At 35.2% G+C, this 20,712-nt stretch overlaps 1 protein-coding gene across 1 annotated transcript; it reads left to right on the top strand.

The window, feature by feature from the left end:
- Window positions 1-677: 677 nt before the first annotated feature.
- LOC113500911 lies at window positions 678-19,740 on the top strand. The gene is made up of 22 exons (XM_026881839.1): window positions 678-1,034; window positions 3,203-3,345; window positions 3,494-3,639; window positions 4,317-4,428; window positions 4,990-5,122; window positions 5,401-5,505; window positions 5,618-5,729; window positions 6,099-6,280; window positions 6,592-6,641; window positions 6,742-6,813; window positions 7,105-7,339; window positions 7,865-7,902; window positions 8,273-8,329; window positions 8,549-8,665; window positions 14,952-15,061; window positions 16,318-16,493; window positions 16,686-16,823; window positions 17,298-17,476; window positions 17,900-18,013; window positions 18,745-18,909; window positions 19,091-19,264; window positions 19,603-19,740. Exons 1-22 carry the CDS (start codon window positions 869-871, stop codon window positions 19,699-19,701), a joined length of 2,823 nt encoding a protein of 940 aa, XP_026737640.1. The 5' UTR covers window positions 678-868; the 3' UTR covers window positions 19,702-19,740.
- The last annotated feature ends 972 nt before the right edge of the window (window positions 19,741-20,712 follow it).

Here is a 20,712-nt window from a genome sequence, read left to right as displayed (position 1 = left end):
ATTGAGTTCATACGTACGTAGTAGGTAACTATAGTTATGAACGTGAAGCGCGGTTGGCGTCGGGGATTTTTGTGAGTCACCCAACTGGTTCTTCCCCGGAATGATAACGACATTGTTTTTCTACACGCATACCAGCGTAATAAAACTACCCCTAAATCTGGTAAATTTTACATGTTGAAAAATAAATTACTACTTTTGTGCAGTGTGAAATATGGTAAATAAAAGACATTTCGCACGTGAAACACATTAAAGACATTGTATTTTATTAGACGATTTAGATTTCACCTGTAAATAATAATAAAGTATGAAGATAGTGTTTGTAAACTATTTTTTTTATAAACTTGACGTCAAACGCATTGTAATATTTTAGTTTTAATGCGAACATGAAACTATAGCTAAGTGTGATAATTAAATAAAACTATTGCAATCCAGTTTTTATTTTCCTTTGAATGGAATGGCAGGTTGGAATAAAAGCGTTTTGTTTACAAGAGAATTATTACAATTGATAGTCGTGATGTAATCTAATCAAGCCTTTTAATTCAATAAAATATCAGTAAAAGCTTACAACAACCTATGTTATATCACTTTTAAAACCTTTTTTAACCACCCACTTTTTTAACAAAACGTCAATAAAATAAAAGCGGGAATAATGAAGTTTACACAATGGCAGCATTTCAACTCTGTCATGTCAAAACAGATAAACATTCTCATGCAATGCAATGTCGTCGTTTGCCGTCTTACGTGCATTGTAAGGAATATTAAGTATTGCACTATTCTCTAGTTATTGTAAATTGTTTTATATTGTTGTGCTCTAATAAAAGAGATGTTGAGTGTAAGAAGTTAACTGCAGTTTGAGTGAATATTAACAATGTCGACAAGCACTAGTGATCACGATATGAGCGATTCTTCCTGCTCCCCAATGTCCTTCATCAGATATTCGCCGCACAGTTCTCCATCACAACAAGTTCCTCAGCTTACGACAGACCTGACCGAGTTAACTTGTGCTGATAACAAGCGACAGTTTTTTAAAAATGGTAAGTTGTTTCTATTTTTGCCCACCATGCTGAAACAACTGGGTTTTTCCAAGTCTGATAGCTGTGGGTCAACGATTAATTTATAAGTACACTTCACAGAACGTTTTATAACTTACGAATGACTATTTAGTATAGGGTATACAACTCTTCTTAGTCTTACTGGCTTTATTTTCTTTTGTTTTAATGAGTGATGCGTTCAAAATTCGTAGTCCAATATTATATATTGGAAGAAATCAAACTTGAAAAGCTTTACACTATGGGTGTATTATCACTTATCAAGGCTTATCTCTTTCTTGTTAGAGATTTCTGAGAACCATAATTATGAAATTTATTGCAAATCAGTCTTAATACATTTAAAGCTCTCTTGTCATAGAAATATGGATCAGTTTCGATTGTACTGATAACAATGTGGTTTTACAAAAATCCCCAATGTTGAAAGCAAATTCTGAATAAAGACAAATATATTTTTAGTTTTCATAATAATATCTATTTAGAAAAGATTTCTTAACTATCATATTAAGAAAAGCTGATAGTAAATGAAGAATATCTGAAAACAATTAGAATGAATTTTTAATATTGCATTTCAGGCAACTATTTGCTATTAGTATAATAGATTAATAGATGTGCAAAACTAGAATTTTGAACTGCATGACAATGTATGTACAGACTACAGACCATAGATGTGTTCAATATTATCCATCTAAGAATTGTACAGCATAGATTATTTTGTGCCAATAAATTAAAGTCACATTTTATACTTACATTTAATTTTGTAATTCTTCATACAAAAAATACTCAACTGCTGGACTAATTGTCATAAGTTTAGAATAGATTATATTATGATAACCCAAAAAAATATGATAAAAGCAAATGTTTTGCAGCTTATGTATGAGTGTATCACAGCATTGGCAGTATTAGTACTTATAATACAGGATTTGCTTATTTTGACAATAGATGGTGATGTCCAATATAAAAAAACTCAAATACTAAATTGTGTTTCACTGTATGAGTTATTAGGAGGTAAAAATTGACTGCCCAAAATAAGACTTGAATATTGTTGATGTTTTAAGTGGAATTAATTGAAAGTCACAAAAAACATAAATAAAAACTCCTTTTATATCAAACTTTCTGTTGCCCGCAAGCTTACTCTAAAAAAATCATGATCAGGGAACATAAATTCAGGATAAAAACTATCCCATGTGTTCATCCAGGTTATAAACTACCTGTGTTCTAAGTTTCATCTAAATCTGTTCTGTTTTATGTCTGAAAGTTTAGCAAGCATCCAGATGCTTGTTACTCTTTTTTGTATGTATGGAATTTTAGACATTCATAATCGGAAAAGTGAAAACGAATCAATGCAGCAACTTTTGAGAGTGTAAGTTAGTAGGTAACAAACAAAGGTATCATTCAATTAAAGGATGTTATACATTATATGATGCCTACTAAGTCTTATCTTGTTTGTTGACATATAATATTGTATGTTAGCAGTTAATCCATTTCAGCAAATTGAATGCGTCAGGCTAATAATAATATGAGTTCTTGGAAACTTATGTAATGTGATAACAGTAAATCTGAATCTATAACTATTTAAACATTGATCTAATTTGAAAACCAGATTTTAATTGATTCTATTCAATCAATTTTACAACATCTCATAAGGAAAAAGTTAAGGAAAAGGTAGTAAAATTGATTCCTTTACTTCCTTACAAAGATGTATAGAGGATGTTATTGATAACATTAAGAAAACCAGTACAGGGGATTAATTAAAGTAGTAAAATATTTACTTCATCTTTCTATTTTTACCTACATATATCTGACTCCTGTAAAATATAACTTTGTTATTGTAACAATAGTCAAGTTGTTTAAGAAGTGGTACTCATGTACCACTAAGGTTGCATTATTTGTATGTGACTCCTGGTACAAACTGTTATAAAGGATTTATTAGTTAATCATGCAGCAATTAAATTTTTTTTTTCTATTATAAGCATTATGATTGCCATGCAATCATAACTTACCCATGGGTAAGTAGAGTAGCCATCAGTAGGTAGTCAACGAGCTCTGTCGTTAGGTGGTCGTAAGCAGCACAATTGCACAACTGAAAATAAAATTTCATGGATACGCTTTCGTAAGTTTCTATATTCCATATGTAATAAATATATTGTTCACAGCTATGGCGCCAAAACTGTACATCACTGAACAACCTCAGAACCATTTTAGGTTTCGGTATGTAAGTGAGATGGTTGGAACCCATGGCTGTCTACTCGGAAAATCAAACGGTACTAATAGAGCGAAGACACATCCAACTGTTGAAGTAAGTAGTTACAAATTGCGATCTCAAGTAATCCTAAATCCTTAAGTATCCTTAAGTCCACTTATAATTTTAGGACATAACACCCTAATGAAGTAATAAGTTTTTTCCTTGACTTCTACGCTTAGCTATATAATTAATATTTTTACAGCTTGTAAACTACACCGGTAAAGCCTTGATTAGATGCCGTTTGGCGCAACATAACAACCCTGAGGAACACCCTCATAAGTTGTTAGAAGATGAGCAGGACAGAGATATGAGTTACATTGTGCCTGATCAAGGGAGCTATAAAGTTGGGTAAGTTACGAATAACTTATATTTTTGCTATGACAGCTGGAAGCAATAGGGTATTTGAAATAAAAATCTGTTTAGTCCGAAAGATAGATAAAAAAAATCGGATACGTATTTTTTCTTTTATCTTGTAAACATAAAATGAAGGGAATACAGTAAAATAGAATCTCGTATAACGTCACTTACCAGTACGTTTCTTACTAGCACGTGTGTTACTAGCCTCCACTGCCATAGATTTCACTATAAGTGCTTTTAATCTTCCTAACTTTTTAATGTAGTGATTAAACAAAAATAGATATTCAATATTTTTGGGAAACCTGTCCGACGGAATTCTTGGATTGTTTGTTAAAAACCCTAAGTTGTGCCATTTTGTACGTGAGACAGTGACGTACCGCGTAGCTACGGCGCGCTCCTACTGCGATAATAGCAAATATTATCCGTTTCGCAGCCCTTTCAACGTATTAAATAATAGAGATACCATTTGTATGATTTTGTAGGATGTGGGTTGGGTCCTACAGGCGTTCTTATCGTTAAAAGCGATATTTTCCCGGCAACCTTTGAACTAATACAATGTTAGACAGTATGAAAGCCTAGAGTCGATTGGTTTTCCCCTCTCGTCCAACTCAAGGCTCCTTAATGGTTGATGATATCACAATATACCAATAATAATATTATTTCAATAGGTTTGGCGGTATCGGAATTATTCACACCGCAAAAAAAGACGTAGCAGCGCTTCTTTTCAAAAAGTTTTCAGAGAAATGCAAGAACTCCAATGTCGCCATTAAAGAGAAAGACGTAAGTACTTGGATATTAGAATTATTTCTAATTTAATCGTTGTATCTTGACTGAGAAGGAGAGACTCTTTATGCCCCTTGAATTTACTGTAAGTACATAATCAGATACGACAAGTCTCGAACTTAAAAGATATGCACACATCCACATATTTTTAGGAAGTAATTCAATAGCGGATGTGTTTGGGTTATAATATGCCTAAATGTTTTGAATGGTTAAAGTTCTTGCAACTAGTTTTATTAATAAGTTTGCCGTTTCGTAGGCTCAACACATACACTCAGTCCATTGTTGAACTTAGAAATGGCGGGTCTATTTGAGTGAATCAAATTTTGGTTTGGTTTTTAAACAAGCTTCAGGAGATGTGATAAGCGTTTCTGTGTTATTGTGGCACTTACGAGCGTGAAGTGGGCGCAGTTAGTTCACGACTGTTGTGATGCATTTAAATCACATAATTATTCATGTTTTTAAATAGTTATTGGTGCAGTTTTTTGCAGGATGTTTTTCTGTCAAGATTGTGGTGAGTACATCATTACTGTGTTAAATATTTTAATCTATATTTTCCAGCTACAAGTGCAATGCGAAAACTTGGCGAAAACTATCAATTTAAATATTGTACGCTTAAAGTTCAGCGCTCACGATATCGATACTGGAAAAGAAATTTGTGAACCAGTGTATTCCGAACCTATTCATAATATGAGTAAGTTATTGCAAAACATTTTTTTGTATTCAAATATTGTGAAGTCAATTTCCAGTTTTTAGCTTTTCTGAGAAAAAGCCATCATACTTTATTTCAACGTCTTTTAAATTCCAAAAAATGCTCAAAAATATTTTCTACAACGAGACCCTTTTCTGTTTTTACTATAAAACGATTTATCACATCTAACATCGAAGTTCTTCTGAGTAGTTCAAACAGTTTTTTAAGCCTTTCTGATATTTGTGAGCTTTATGGACGACTTATTTTTGTTTTTCTTTTAGAAAGTGCAGCAACAAACGACTTAAAGATTTGCCGTATTAGTCTTTCCTCTGGAAGCGCTTCTGGCGGAGATGACGTATTCATTTTGGTTGAAAAAGTTAACAAAAGTAAGTAATAATGTGTCGTAACTCTAGAACAAAGCAACACTGAATTATTGACTAATTTTACTACTGCTGGACTAAGTCTGAGTGTAAAGCTGATTTCAAACTTTTTTTTCAGAGAACATTATGATCAGGTTCTTTGAGTTAGACGAAAACGGTGAAAGAAGTTGGACTAGTGTTGGCCAATTCATGCAAAGTGATGTTCATCATCAATACGCAATCGTTTTCCGGTAAGTGCCCAGTATACAATATACTACCATCTTTTCAGGGTAATCTGTTTTAAGTAGAGCTTCTATGCAACCAGTACGAGTAAAAAATATGAATATCAGCTTATTATCTCAAGTTTCTTGCATCCATATCTAACCTGCTAGCATCAAACCGAAAAATCAACCGATCTTCAGCTGTGGGCCTACTAAATGCCGTTCCGTGATCTCAGTAAAAGTAAAAATATACCAGTTACGATATTGTTTAATGAAATTGGCACCGAATAACAATTCGGTTGTGGGATTAAGTTTTAAAATCATAACAGACAGATGGAGCTACTTTCGCATTTAGAACGTCATTATGGACCTTATCTCACAGTAATATTTGTTCTACAGGACGCCTCCCTACAAGAATCCGGAAACACCTAAGGACGTCCGTGTCTTTATTGAACTGGTCCGACCATCGGATGGACGCACCAGTGAACCTAAAGATTTTAAATACAAAGCGAACCAAGCATTCAAACAGATCAAGAAAAGGAAAACTGGTTCATCTTATTGTTCGATTGGAAGTTCTTCGAGTAAGTTATATTCATTTTGATCAGTTGTGAAAGCTTTACAGTGTAGAGCGGCATCTCCCTATCACAACGATGCTATAACTTTAAACAGTGGTCCTTTTAAAGTAGTACGCCATCATGCATCACGTGTCACGGCTTCGATCCCCGCGTAGGAGAAGCTTTTGTGTGATTCACGAATGCGAGTCCTTAGTCGAATCTGGGTGCCTTTGTTAATGTGACTTGAATGTTTGTGAATGATTGAACGCCGTAGTGCGGGGTTCGTTTTCTTTTAATTATGTTAAATTTATCATAAGTATTATATTTTTATGTTACAGGTGGATCCCTAAAGAGTAGTTGCGATATTCCAGTGACTGTTGTTAACAGTGTAAGTGTCTCACTAACTTGAATGTAATGAAAATTGTTATAAGATGTAAACCTCAAATAAGTGCGTTAAACAATATTCAGATTGTATTTTTTTATTTTAGCAACCACAGGAAGACATTGTTGAGCGTAACGTTGAAGCGTCTTCGTTGTACGCCTCACCGTTGCTGCCTCAGGTCAGTAACAATTATATATGCTTAGAGTGTTCTATTATATTCCTCATGAACGAACACAAAAGGAACTGTAATAAAAGCTTTGATTCAATGTGTAGCGGATGTTAAAAAGTATTTATTGATTGCCTACAAATAACGTTCTTGTGTGTTTAAATTTGTAATTAAGAACTATCATAAGTTGCTGCTTGTGGTTTTGATTTTCCCCATAAGCTACTTGCATTTTGCTCAGTGATAATAATACCTTGAATATTAATTTCATTAATGTGATATATAAAATTATGTTTTAACAAATAGGTGCAAGACGCCATGTCTTTAAATCAATGCGACCTCGGCAGCGCATTGTACCCGGCGCCCCGCTCGGAGTCGAGCCACTCCTCGGTGTCCAGCCCGATGTGGGCGCAGCCGCAGAACGTCATCCCAATCGAACCACCCATTGTAGACCTTAATCTGAACTCGGCAGACTTTGAACAGATCCCGAATGCTGAACCCGTTAGCCAGGTGCCAGAAGATATGAAACAGTTTTTGATTGGTAAGTCACGTTCTTAATACGTCCTATAAGTGTGAAGTGATACAGGAAGCCTAACGCCACGTCTTGAAGTAATATTATTGTGGGTGTAGACCACAGACGTCATTGTAAGTCTTCTATTGCGCTGTCGTAATAAATTCCACAAGAAAAACAACACAACTTTAACACGTGGTGGTAGACATTCGAGTCAAATGACCCCTGACCAGTCATAAAACACTTTATGACAGAATGACAGAAGACATATTACTTAAAAGTATAATAGTATTAACTTACTATGTCGCCCTTTTTTTCGGAATCTTTTATCACGTTTATTTTATCACCAATTCAGGTATATATGAACATTTTACGTAGAAAATCTTTCTTTGCCTATCTGACCTCCACATGCTATTTGCTTGCTGTTAGTAGACAGAATGACTGTTGACCCCAATAAGGAATGCCAACAGATGAAATAACTAAACAAATTTAAATCAAAATGTTATATTTATCTTTTAACAATCTTTTACAACTGAGCGATATTTTTTGTTGCAGAATACATGAAGAGTTATGGTGAAAATCTTCCAGATGAAGTAAGTGTTTCAAGTTTATTTCTTTTTTTTTTAACCATTCTTTATTTTTAATAGCTTTTCGCCCGCGTCGAGGTCCATTATATTGCGTTTCAAAAGAGAAATCTTCAAAAGTCCGGGATAAAAACTATCCTATGTTCTTTCTCAAGGTCAACTCTATCTCTGTACCATATTTCATTAAAATCGGTTTAGTGGTTTAGACGTGAAAGCGTTACAGACAGACAGACTTACTTTCGCATTTATAATATTAGTAGGGATGGTAATAATTCTATAATATTTCTTTAGTTTATTTATTTGATTAAATTTTTCTCCTGAAAGTGTGCCTAATATGTAAATGATAAGGTCAGTCTCTAAGGTTATCCTTTGTTTGCAGAACTTCAGCATGGAAATTCAACCATCTCTGTGGGTAGCTGACTCAGGACGATCAAAGGTTTGTGTGAACGGTGCATACTTAATATAGAAATTGACCGCATCTGAGTAAATCTATGTTTAAACATTCAAATTCACATCAAAATGTATACTTCAATTCACGAGATGATTTTTTTTACTTCTTCAGCATATTGAATAAGCTACTTATTAAAATAGATTTATAAACTTACTTGAAATAGCTTAAGAAGTGGTGTCTTAAATTATTATATTATCATTTTAGCAAGGACAAGCAGCAAAACCAGCGGTTTCTAATAACAAAACGAGCGATAATAATAAGACAATCAAGCCAGAGTACCCAGCATTCTACAAAACCGAAGACGGAATTGAAGTGAAAAAGGTAAACACTAAATAATTTTACTAAAATGATATAACAGCTTTCTCACGCGTATTTATCAGGCGTGAAGATGATTCGTTCTTATACCTGAGTACGAAGGATCGTCACGAAAGTTTAATTTACTCTCTTTTTAGTCTACGAATCGTTATTTGTAAGTGTAAATATTATTATTTAATCAATTCCTAAGTTATCCTCGTTAATACTTGTCTAAACACCATATAGATTTTTTTTTTCTTTTTATTTACGGGGTTTTTTCTGAATAGAAGATGTCACCCCGATGATTGATACAGATATTTAAATTAACAGTTACAGAATATAATAATATAACTAGTGACCTGCCCGCAATCTCATGGCCATTATCATAAGGCTATAAAGCATTCTCGCCTCGTCCGATAAAGGCGAGGCAAGAATGCTATTATAGCAGCCCACATTTTCACTGTTGGAAAAAGCTTGTCTTCTTCGGACCCCGACACGGACACACTCCGACAGGATATGATGCACATCTTCAATAACGCCACAAGCATCGCAATTGGGAGAATTGACTCTGCGCATCATAAACCCAAAACTATTCAGCGGAATGTGTCCGGATCGAAGTCTCAAAGCCTCTCTTGTCAACCTTCCCTCACTGAACCAAAGCATTCGAGGAAGAGATGGCTGAATCGACCTGTACCAAAGGCCTTTCGTCAAAGACCTCTTATCAAAATATTCTGACCAAGACACAAAACTTTTTTTTTAACTAAAGGTTCAGTATGCCGAGGCAGACACGGATAAATTTCTCCATCGGTCCCGGCCTCTCTTGCTAAACGATCAACCATCTCATTACCTTCTAAACCAATATGAGAAGGGACCCATTGTAACACAACAGTCTTACGTTTGGCAACAAAATCAGTAATGGTTTTTAAAATAGAATATGCCAGTGGAAACCCCCTAGCAGATGAAGTGCTCGTGCACTTTATCAGGTGGAGAAGAGCACTTTTCGAGTCAGTAAAGATGACGTATCGATCACCATTCAAAGACTCAATGTACGCTAAACTTTCAGCTATAGCTATTAGCTCCAAGTGCATTATTGAAATTTTTGATAAAATTTGGAATTTGAAATAAGCACCTGTTTGCGAATCGAAAAAGGCCGCGCCACCGGAACTTTCATGTCTAAAACCGTCTGTGTACACGCAATAGAAGCCAGAATACAATGAATTTATAGAATTACAACATATTGCTTTTAAATTGAGGGCATTATAACTACGTTAAGGCTTATCTACCAAATCTATATTAGGCTTAACTATATCTGACAAGTCCACATTGCTGACCCAAGCAGACATGGAGAACATGTCTATTTGAAACTAAAAGGGGTTTTTTCTTATGCCTCCTATAAACGCTATTGTTACAAAGGCAGTGTAGTTTGTCCAGTAGGCCTATTACAGGGAAATTAAAACATTTGGATTTCAAGTAAAATTTACCAGCTAAGTGCTGTCGGCGAATAGAGAGAGGGGGAATTATGAGTTCGGCTTCCATCACATGAATCGGAGTACTTTTGATAAACCCACCAACTAAGCGCAGACAAATGTTTTGTAGTCTATCCAATTTGGACAGGTGAGTGTCGGCGCTGTTATCTATTAAAAAACTACCAAAATCTAAACGACTACGAATAAGCGAAATATATAATTGTCTCAAATGGTTAGGGTGAATACCCCACCCAGGGCCTACCAAAACCTTAAAAATATTAATTAATTTGAGAACACGTTCACGAACCTCATTAATATGTTTGTTCCACCTCAGACCCTTGTCTAGCCACATTCCTAAATACCTGACATGATCTACTAATTCTAATGAGGTTCCGCTTAAAGTAACTTCTATAATGGGCCTGCGATAACCTCTTGTAAACAAACAGATTTTACTTTTAGCGGGAGAAATATCTAAGCCTACCAACGTTAACATGTTATTAATTAAATCAAGACTAGATTGAATTTTTGATTGGCCCTCACTAACTGAAAAACACTTAACATATATGGCAAAGTCATCCGCGTACTGGGATATGTAACAGTCGTTCTGTAGACGTTTACAAATCTCTGCCGTTATTATATTAAACAGCAGTGGAGATAAGGGATCACCCTGTGCCAAACCACATCCTGTATATCTACTTATAACTAAACTGCCCGATCTTATTTTGAGTACTCTTCTATGCAGAAAATTCCATAAATAGATACAGATGCGTGAACCTATTTTAAGTTTATCTAAAACATTGATCAAAACACTATTATTTACGTTATTATAAGCATTATTTATGTCCAGAAAACAACCAATAGTAAAAGAACCCTCGGAAAAACCAGTTTGTATTGTAGAGATTAAACAACTCAGTCCATCCAGACACGATCTACCTCTACGGAACCCAACTGTGTTCTCTGAAAATGTATTACTTCTCTCCAAAAACCATTCCAGTCTTCGAAGTAACATATAATGGAAAATTTTACAAAGGCATGATAATAAAGATATAGGGCGGAGTGAAGAAACGCTGCTAGGGTCACGACCAGGCTTTGGAATAGGAAAGATACAGATATCGCGCCACTGAGACGGGACAAAACTATGCCTGAAAAAGTTATTATATAATGTTAGTAAAACAGATTTACCAACATCGGGTAAATTCTTAATCATCGAATAAGATATATCATCGCACCCAGGAGATGTATACTTAGACTTGATACATTTATCTAGCTCCTGAAAAGAGAACTCACAGTCTAGTATTGGGTTATTGTGGTGAACTATAGGGGACGAAGGGGAGACATAATCTGTAATCTGTAATCATAATCCTTTCAGCCATCTAATTTTGCGCCACATGTCACTAGACGTAGTTTCGTGGCCTACCGAGGAACAAAAGTCCTGCCAGCTCTCCATTTTGGCCTGGCGGATTAGCCGTTGAGATACACTTATTCTACTTTTAAGCGTATCAAGGTTTTGGGGTGAGGGATTACGCCTAAATTTAGATAGCGCAAGCCTACGTTGCGCCACGGCATGCGACAGCTCTGCAGACCAATACGGCTTTGGAAAGAATTTTGAAGTGGGCTTCTGGTTAAGTTTTAAAATCGGGATAAATTTCTTTGCTGCTACATTTAAAGTATCTAAAATAAATCGTACGCTTTTTGTAGGTCATTCGGTAGACAAAAGGTGCAAAATCTTTGTTCAAGATCTTTTCTAAATGAAATCCAGTCTGCTTTTCTAAAATTTCTTTTAACAACCGCAGGAATATAAGAATTACATAATGTGGAAATTTTTATAATTATATGGTCGCTGCCAAGATTTTCATTTAAAACGGTCCAATTAAAATTTAATGCAATATCAGAAGAAACTAAAGATATATCTGGAGATGACTGTTGTAAATTATTGCCCACTAAACGAACTCGCGTATGTGCCCCATTGTTCAAAGGAATAAAATTGCCGTCTAAAATTGAGTCGTAAATAAGATTGCCTCTGTGGTCAGTTTTATAAGACCAACTGACGTGGTGGCCATTAAAATCCCCAAGGATCAGCGTTTTAGAGGGCCACAAAGATAATAAGCTGTCCCAATCCTGTTGAGTGACTATGGCACTAGATGGACAATATACAGAAACAATATTTTCAAACGGTTCTAGCCATGTCTCACTTAGGGCAGCAATATGTACCTTTTCCTGACATAAAAGTTGATGAAATGATGTTAACTTTGGCCTGATACTTTGGGCATTCCACTGTAAGACATTTAATTTAATTGATTTGTTAGCCATCAGAACTTACAAAAAAGTTGAACAATGCCTTTAACCACGGCCACTCGGAAACAAAACCTACAGACACAAGTGTTAACCATTCTAGGCACAATTGAAATACACATCTTATCTTGTTATTTAAACTAGTCTTCTTGAGGTAGATAACTTCTTTTATTCTAGACCACAGCTCATTGAAAGATGGACGTTCATCGATATCCTCTCCATCCTTGGGTACTTGGTCATGCTCACGCGTCCCTGAGCTCCAAAATATCCAGTCATCTTTTAAACAGTCTTTTTTGGATTTCTGGGACTGTACTAACTTGGCTTTAGGAGCCTGTTCGTTATGAACTGAGGCCTTAGTCCGGGTAACTTGAGCATAGCTAGAACGATGAGAGGCTTCTGGGTTCGGTTTATCGACTTGCAAGGGCTCGTCTAAGACAATAGGAGCTTCTGAGAACCGGTTTTCCGTGGCGACTGAGGTTTGAAGAGTAACGCCTACCTCAGCGGAAACGGTAGTTTCGGGTCCGATATAACTTTCTAGGGCTTTGCGGTAAGTGCATCCAGACTCTGCCATTATCTCCCTTAGCATCCTTTCCTTCTTATAAATTGGACAAGACTTACTTGATTGCCCTTACAGTTGACACATGAAAATAATAGAGTGTCGCAATTTTCATGACGTCCGCCACACTTCGGGCAAACCACGTATTTTGAAGGACACATTTTCTTATTGTGACCTAACCTCCAACATTGGGAACATTGTGATACTTGGTGAATGTAAGGTAAAACTGTACTCTTGACTGTACTCTTACCTCTTCAGTTTCATGATAGTCATCCATGTCCGAAGAATTGCTCAACAATTCTTGCACATCCTTACTAAATAACGACGACGGGGAGCGCGAAGAATCGCCTACATTATCAGCCATCATAAAAGGCCGAAGCACCGCACCCGAAGCTGGGTGGTAAGGCGCACACCTGCACCGCACGCGTAAACAAGCCATCACTCAAATTATGACAACTCGAATGATATAGAAATTGGTTATACAAAAAACGTTTGTTCGAAGATGTGTTAAGGCGCAGATTCGAGAGACAGTTTTATTTGTGTTTCCTTGTAGTTAGTCCTCAAGTTTTTTTTGTGTTTTATACGATTTTAGAAATTGTGTTTAAAAAAAAAACAAATAAAAGTTATTATTATAATCGAATAATTCCCATTAAATAAATAATCTTAGCATAAACTACGTTACCATACCATCTATGATATTATAAAAATGCAACTTAACACTGACTCACATCGAATCTCAATCACTGTGAAATACACACCTTATTGAATTAGTTAAAATCATAAATACTACTCTACTGCTTGTTACTGACAAAAAATTCATATCTACGAGCTTCCCAATATGTTGCTGTAAAAAAAAACAACATACCAGCATCTTTGTCAAATGTAAACCAAACTATTATTGTAAAAAAAATCAATTAGCCGAATACTCACGGTATTCGGCTACATATTACCCGAAAAGCAGTCAAATGGTCTCGGGTCAGCTATTTTTGGCCTCCCCAAAATATTTTCACGATTCTCTATCGTGGGCCACATGGAGCCAAGAGCCAATCCACGCGGTGTTTAGATCGTCCCGACAGCTAGTATTAGTAGTAAAGAAAGTAGACAGGATATCAGAATTCAAATAAGTTCCCACTTCTCAGACAGTGTTTTATTCAAAAAGATCTTTAAAGTATTTAATGAACCAGAAAATCATCATAATATTTTTTGAAACAAAATCTTTCAAATAAATACTTCTAAGCCAAGCATGATGAATCTAGGATCGAACAGACACGTTTAATGAAAAAAGAATCATCAAAACCAGTTCATCCATTTCAATTTTCCAAGGGAACAGATATAAATAAATGACTGACGAATTGAGACCCTCCTCCTTCTTAAAGTCATTTCATAGAAAACTACTTCGTTCTACCTGTGAAAATACAAAAAGAAACCATTTATAAAATTCTATTAGTCCACACCCAAAAGAAGACTAGTAGATGTCCTATTTGCTTCTTATTGAACAACATTTATAACTCAAATTCCAAAGTCCTTCTTCGTAACCCCAAAAAAACTCCGTGAAAAAATGTTTTTTTCTTTAAACAATTATTTATATTATTTAGTTATAACTTAATAAACTGCTGAATTTAAACTGTTTTCACAACAAAGACTCGCAAAGTACTGACACTAAATACTATTATTCGACCTGACGAGCACAATTTTATGTTGAAACAAGTCTGACAACATCGCTGTCTTTGAAAACAAACTTCATTGCTAAACGAATAAGGTGTAGTTTACGTTGTCTCACCCACTATTTGAGGTTCTAATTCTTTATACAAGATTTATATACTTTTACTAGTGTTAGTAACCTAAAAATGATGTTATATTGGCAGAATAAACGCTTTAAACATAGTGGAAGAAAAATACCCCAACAAAAGAGTTCACATTTCTTTAGGATAATATTAGTTATAATAAGAACGCGTGCAGAGTTCACGAAATTTCATTAAATGTATCATTTTATTTACAGATTGTGAAAGATTTGTGTGAAATAATCAGAGACAAAAAAGGTTTTAAGAAGGCTGAGGTCAGAAACCGACTAGAAAGGTTGTTCGAAATAAGGTTGTCAAATGGAGATACGTGAGTACCTTAACATTACTTTTTTAATCTAATCCCATAATCATATTCATAATGCATTGTATTTTGAAAAAATATTTATTATTTCATTCATTTCTTAATAAATAAAAAAACGTGTTAGAATTAACTTTTCACATCTAACAAGTCGTAGATAAAAAAACCCGTCTTTAATCATTTATTAATCTTAATATTAGAATAATGTTTTAGTGCGTTAGTGTAATGAACCAATTACTTAGTGTACATATACATAAAATAATGGTATTGATAACTAATGGGTGTATGCTAAATGATAAAAATGTTAATTAAATAGTTAAAAAAATTCAATTATGTATCGAATGAAAAGTGATTAATTAATGGACACTTTATCAACATTGTATACTTGGTTAGGTCGAAATAAAAAAAAGCTAAAGGACCATAAGATCCGGCGACATAACAACGCTAAGTAGTTTACCAATCGAATCTCGGCAATTAAAGACGGGCTTCAATATGCCGTAGCCGTAAAATGAATCCTAAAGCTATGAGCATAGAAAAGAATATCAGAAATATATTAAAGGCGCTTTGAAAATTATCATTCAAGTTTCATAAATTTTCATCCGTCTCTTTTCAAGTACTAGTGCACCCCTCAGGACAATAGGACGCCCGTCAATTTAATTGACGGTGCTTAATCATAAGCTGGTTACCAGCGTTAAAAACCATAAGCTAGACACCAATAACTTGTCCAGCGGGCATTGAAAATTATATTTAACTAGCTTTTCGCCCGCGGCTTCGCCCGCGGCTTCGCCCGCGTGGATGTCGGTTATATCGCGTTTCCAAGAGAACTCTTCAAAAGTCCTAGATAAAAACTATCCTATGTTCTTTCTCAAGGTCAACTCTATATCTGTACCAAATTTCATTAAAATCGGTTCAGTAGTTTAGACGTGAAAGCGTAACAGACAGACAGAGTTACTTTCGCATTTATAATATTAGTAGGGATATGCTGGCCCGTAGGTTTGCGCGGTATACAGCTGAAGTCATGAAAACTTCAAACCGTTCTTATTGTCAGACACACGTGTGTGTTATGGGCAGATATACACAGACCTCGTATTGTGCCCTGCAAGTCCAATATAATGATGCTTACCGGGTAATGATAGGACTGCCGATGACGCGCTGATATAGTGCTTCAAGCATCATAAAATAGCCAGACAATAGATCCAATCGCTAAACTACATAAAGTGCAATAAATTACCTTAAAAAGTCTTAATAAACAATTGGTTTTCCAGATTCCTCCACATGACACTGTGTAGTAACCAGCAAAGCTTAGAATACATTGTGAAAATAATCCACAAAGTAAAAGCTACGCATTTGCTAGACTGCGCGAATGATAAACAACAGACAACTCTGCATTTGGCCATTGCAAATGATATGCCAAAAATTGTGGCTTTGCTTGTATCAAAAGGTACATCAATTGTATTCCAATTTTATTTAAAACTATATTTTGCTTAAGAATATAATAATATATACTATAATATTAAAGTAAAGTACTATTGTTTTAAAATATCGCTTTGTATTTCTTCATCGATATGATATGAGGCAAAATGACTCCTACTTATGTAGCAACATAAATTAGTATCGCTAATGTATGTTCTAGGCGCCAACCCAATGCTGAAAGACGATGAAGACCTAAACGCGATCCACTACGCTGTGAAATACAAATCTTGTTTGGAGGAACTTCTGGACACTATTAAAAAGAATGACGTGCCCTGTGATCTGAATGAATACAATAATGGTAATATATATTTCGTATAATTATGTTAACTTACTACTTAGAAAGTTCTTCAAATGTTTATTTTGTTTCTAAATCGTCGTAACTTCTGCCGTAAGATTAATTCAATTATAACTCTCATGGAACCAAATATTTTATTGGATCGAGGGTAACTGTCATATTACATAGTGGTTTTCTTTTCTTTACATATTTGTAATTAATTTTACTTTAAACTATTAGTATTATTTTAAAACAAAGTGTGTGAGACTATTGTCTGTTGATTAAACTTCCATTACATGTTTCCGCCACATTTTGAAGAAATAAAAATATTGAATGTATTCATGGAAAGACAGATAAAAATACATTTATTTCTGTAAACATGGATAGAAAAAAAATGAGTGAAAAAGCCCTGTTTTGTACCAAATTAGCTGACAAAAATAACTGGATGTCAGGCTAATTATCTTTAAGTAATGCATGATTGTTGTGCTCGTGGTACAGAGAAGCAGTCCCCGCTGCACATGGCGGTGGTGGGGGGCTGGGCGGCGGGCGCGGCGAGGCTGCTGGCGGCGGGCGCGCGGCCGGGCGCGCGCGACGCCAGCGGCCGCACGCCGCTGCACCTGGCCGCCTACGACGACCGCCTCGAGGTCATGCGCGCGCTGCTGGACCATGTGCACACGGTACACAACCTTTGAAATACGTACTTACTTCTATTTTGTAAAAACTAGTAAAAAGATTAGGCATTATCTTCCTCATACCCGAAGCACTAAAGTAGTGAAGTGACAAAAGTAAATAACTTTTTTGATCCTATGACCTATTTTTTATTAAATGATGAATATATAATTAGTATTTGAACTCATTTGTTAAACACTGTTGAGGTGAATAAAGCCACTGTGCGTGTCGCGGGTTCGATTCCCGCGTAGGACAAGCATTTACGTGATTTGTAAATTTGTGAATGCGAGTGGTCTTTAAAAAAATACACATAGCATTTTATAAAAATGTATTTTGATTTGAATAGCCTCTTATAATTTTGTGAGGATTTATAGAACCAATAAATAAGAGGTAAATATTCGTCTTAAAATTAAGTAATATATGTTTTTTAGAGCGAGATCGATGTCACGGACGATGCTGGGAACACGGCATTACAAATTGTCTGCGGTGGTGCTACAGTAAGAGAAAACACCGTCGCAATCGCTAAACTACTACTGGAGAAAAAGGTATATATTTAAACAAAAGTTGTAAAATTAACTTTTTTTTCTACCTTGTCACACTAACGAATGTATGAGTGTGTTTATACTTAAATGTGTGAGTATAATATGTTTGTGTAGTGTATGTTTCCTTACTTTGAATACTCAAACGTATAATTTAGTCTGGGAGGGTGCTGGCACCTTTGATTAACACAGGCTATTTTTATCTGACTTCGTTGGAGAAGGGTACCTATCGTTTTTGCAGTTATGGCTAACATCCAGGAGGGCCAGGCCGAGTAACAGCTAGAATTACTATATATTAAGAGAACTCATCATTGTTCAGCATAAGACTAGTCACTATTAAGTATTAACTTTACGAACGTATTAAATGCAGCAAAATAGGTTCAACTTTCAAAGAACTGCAGTAACAATGCATGGAAAAGTGATTCTTCGCGATCAAACAAAACAAGTCAATATCATTGCCCTCTCCATTTTTCTTTCATACTAATAGCTATGGTTATACTAACCAAAAAACTCCAAATAATAATTGTGATAAGGGCCGGGGAATGATGATGAGCTATGGTTATACTGTAATACGGTAAAACGTTCTGTACTGAAGGCTATTAATAAAAATAACATTGAATTCAACCTTAGCACTGATAAAGATTGTGGATATAATGACTTCATTAAGATATTACTTTCACACGGAGAATCACCCGCAACAAGAAACAATTTGTATTCATAAGAAATTTTACTTCCAGGCATACCCTCTTAAGCACGAAGATTGCAATGAATCTGCTTGGAGTTTAGCAAGAAAGAAGCCAGAGCTTAAGGCGCTATTGCAATCCTACGTCGGGCAGGAGTTTATGGACGAAGACGACATTAAGTCGGAACCAGAAGATGAATTTGAATCAGCTGACGAAGGCGTAAGTCACAACCTCTAAGTAGTTATATAATAATGTTCAATTGACTGATTGTTTAATTACAACAGTTTCTTTAGACAAAGCTCATTTAGAATATTATATTATTTTAACTGTATTTTAATTCACTGATTCACTAAGTAAATTATTCTGTTGGAATTATTCTTTTGACGTTTGTATTTGTTAGGATTACTCTGAGTGTGGCCTACAAGAGCTATCGCTGTACGCGCGCGAGGTGTCGGTGCTGGTGGACGTGTCGGGCGCGTGGGTGTCGCTGGCGAAGCGACTGCGCCTCGACGCGCTGCTGGACTGGTACGCCGCGCAGCCCAGCCCCACGCACACGCTGCTCAACCATCTCAAGGTAACACACACACACACATTAGTTAAATTAAATGTGTATACATGCTTATAATGTGGATGTCGGTCTAGTGGTTAGTGCCCCTCACTGCGTAGGTTGTGGGTTCGATTCCCACCCAGTACAATTGTTTGGGTCATGAGCAGATCATTGATGACGCCTTTATTATTTTAACGCATCGTGTGGTGATGACAAAACCACGTCTCGTTTACACGCGAAATGAAGTCGATCGATAGAAATATTGTAAGAAATTCAATACAGCCGGTTCCTTAAAAATTATAAAATTATAAAAATACCTTGTCTTGTAAAAAGAGTATCGAAACAACTTGATTATTTATTTTCAGGAATCCAGAGACGATATTACATCAAAATCTTTGGCTATGATTTTAGACGACATTGGACAGACGGAAGCTGCCTCTGTTATTAGGAGATACATCGACTGACACCCTAATGGGCATTCCTCTATTCTTAAATAAAAAAAATATAATGCGCGTAGTTCGTAAGGAATAGCAATTAAATAGCTGTAACAAATGATCATGGATCAGCTTATCTATAATATTTTTGTAAAGAATTCTTTTATAAAATTAATTGATCTATTATTAAGGAATTGATGCGTTAAGCTTTTTATGTACTAGACTATACACCAAAATGAAAATGAAACCTTTATCAGTGATAAATAGATGACATTGTTTATTGAATTGTTATGTTTTAGCAGTAGATAGTTATTAAAGATATGATCCTGTTTATAATCTTCTTCTTCTATCTATCTTCTAATATACAAAATTCCCTTGTCACGATGGTAGTTACCGTACTCCTCCGACACGGTTCGAGCGATTTTTATGAAATATTGTATACATATTGGGTAGGTCTGAGAATAGAACAACATCTATTTTTCATACCCCTAAGTGATAAGGGCTGCTCACACAAAAAAATATATTTTATTTTTTGGACGAAATTGATTGTTTTTATTTTTTTATAATGTGGCATTAAAAATACATATAACTAGAAAAAGAAATTATTCGGCAAAACAACGTTTGCTGGGTCAGCTAGTAAGATATAATATCAAAATCGCCTTAAAACCAAAAATTATGGTAGAATCGGTTTCGTTGCTCAGTCAAACCGACTGACAGACAAGAATACTTCACTTCATATAACATTTAATTATATATAAGTTCTCTGTTATAACATGTGAAAACCTGTTATTGGCTGTATGTAACCTAAAATTGATTCATATTCATTTTATTGTGGCTGTTGGTTTTCCATTACAAATAAATAAATAAACCATACGAATATAGGGAAAAAAGAAAAACTGAAAAAAATCCTTTATTAAATAAATAGTTGTTATGAATTTATACTAAAAAATATTAAGAAACAACCTTTTTATCTATTCGTGACCTAGCTGCCTTACCACTGGACGTAAATAAAATTATAGTTTGGTCCCAGGAGATCAACAA

This window comes from Trichoplusia ni, chromosome 14 (genome assembly GCF_003590095.1).
Source record: "Trichoplusia ni isolate ovarian cell line Hi5 chromosome 14, tn1, whole genome shotgun sequence".
In the NCBI taxonomy this organism is placed as follows: domain Eukaryota; kingdom Metazoa; phylum Arthropoda; class Insecta; order Lepidoptera; family Noctuidae; genus Trichoplusia; species Trichoplusia ni.
Note: the sequence above shows the minus strand (reverse complement) of the source record. Positions and strands in the feature narration are given on the sequence as shown.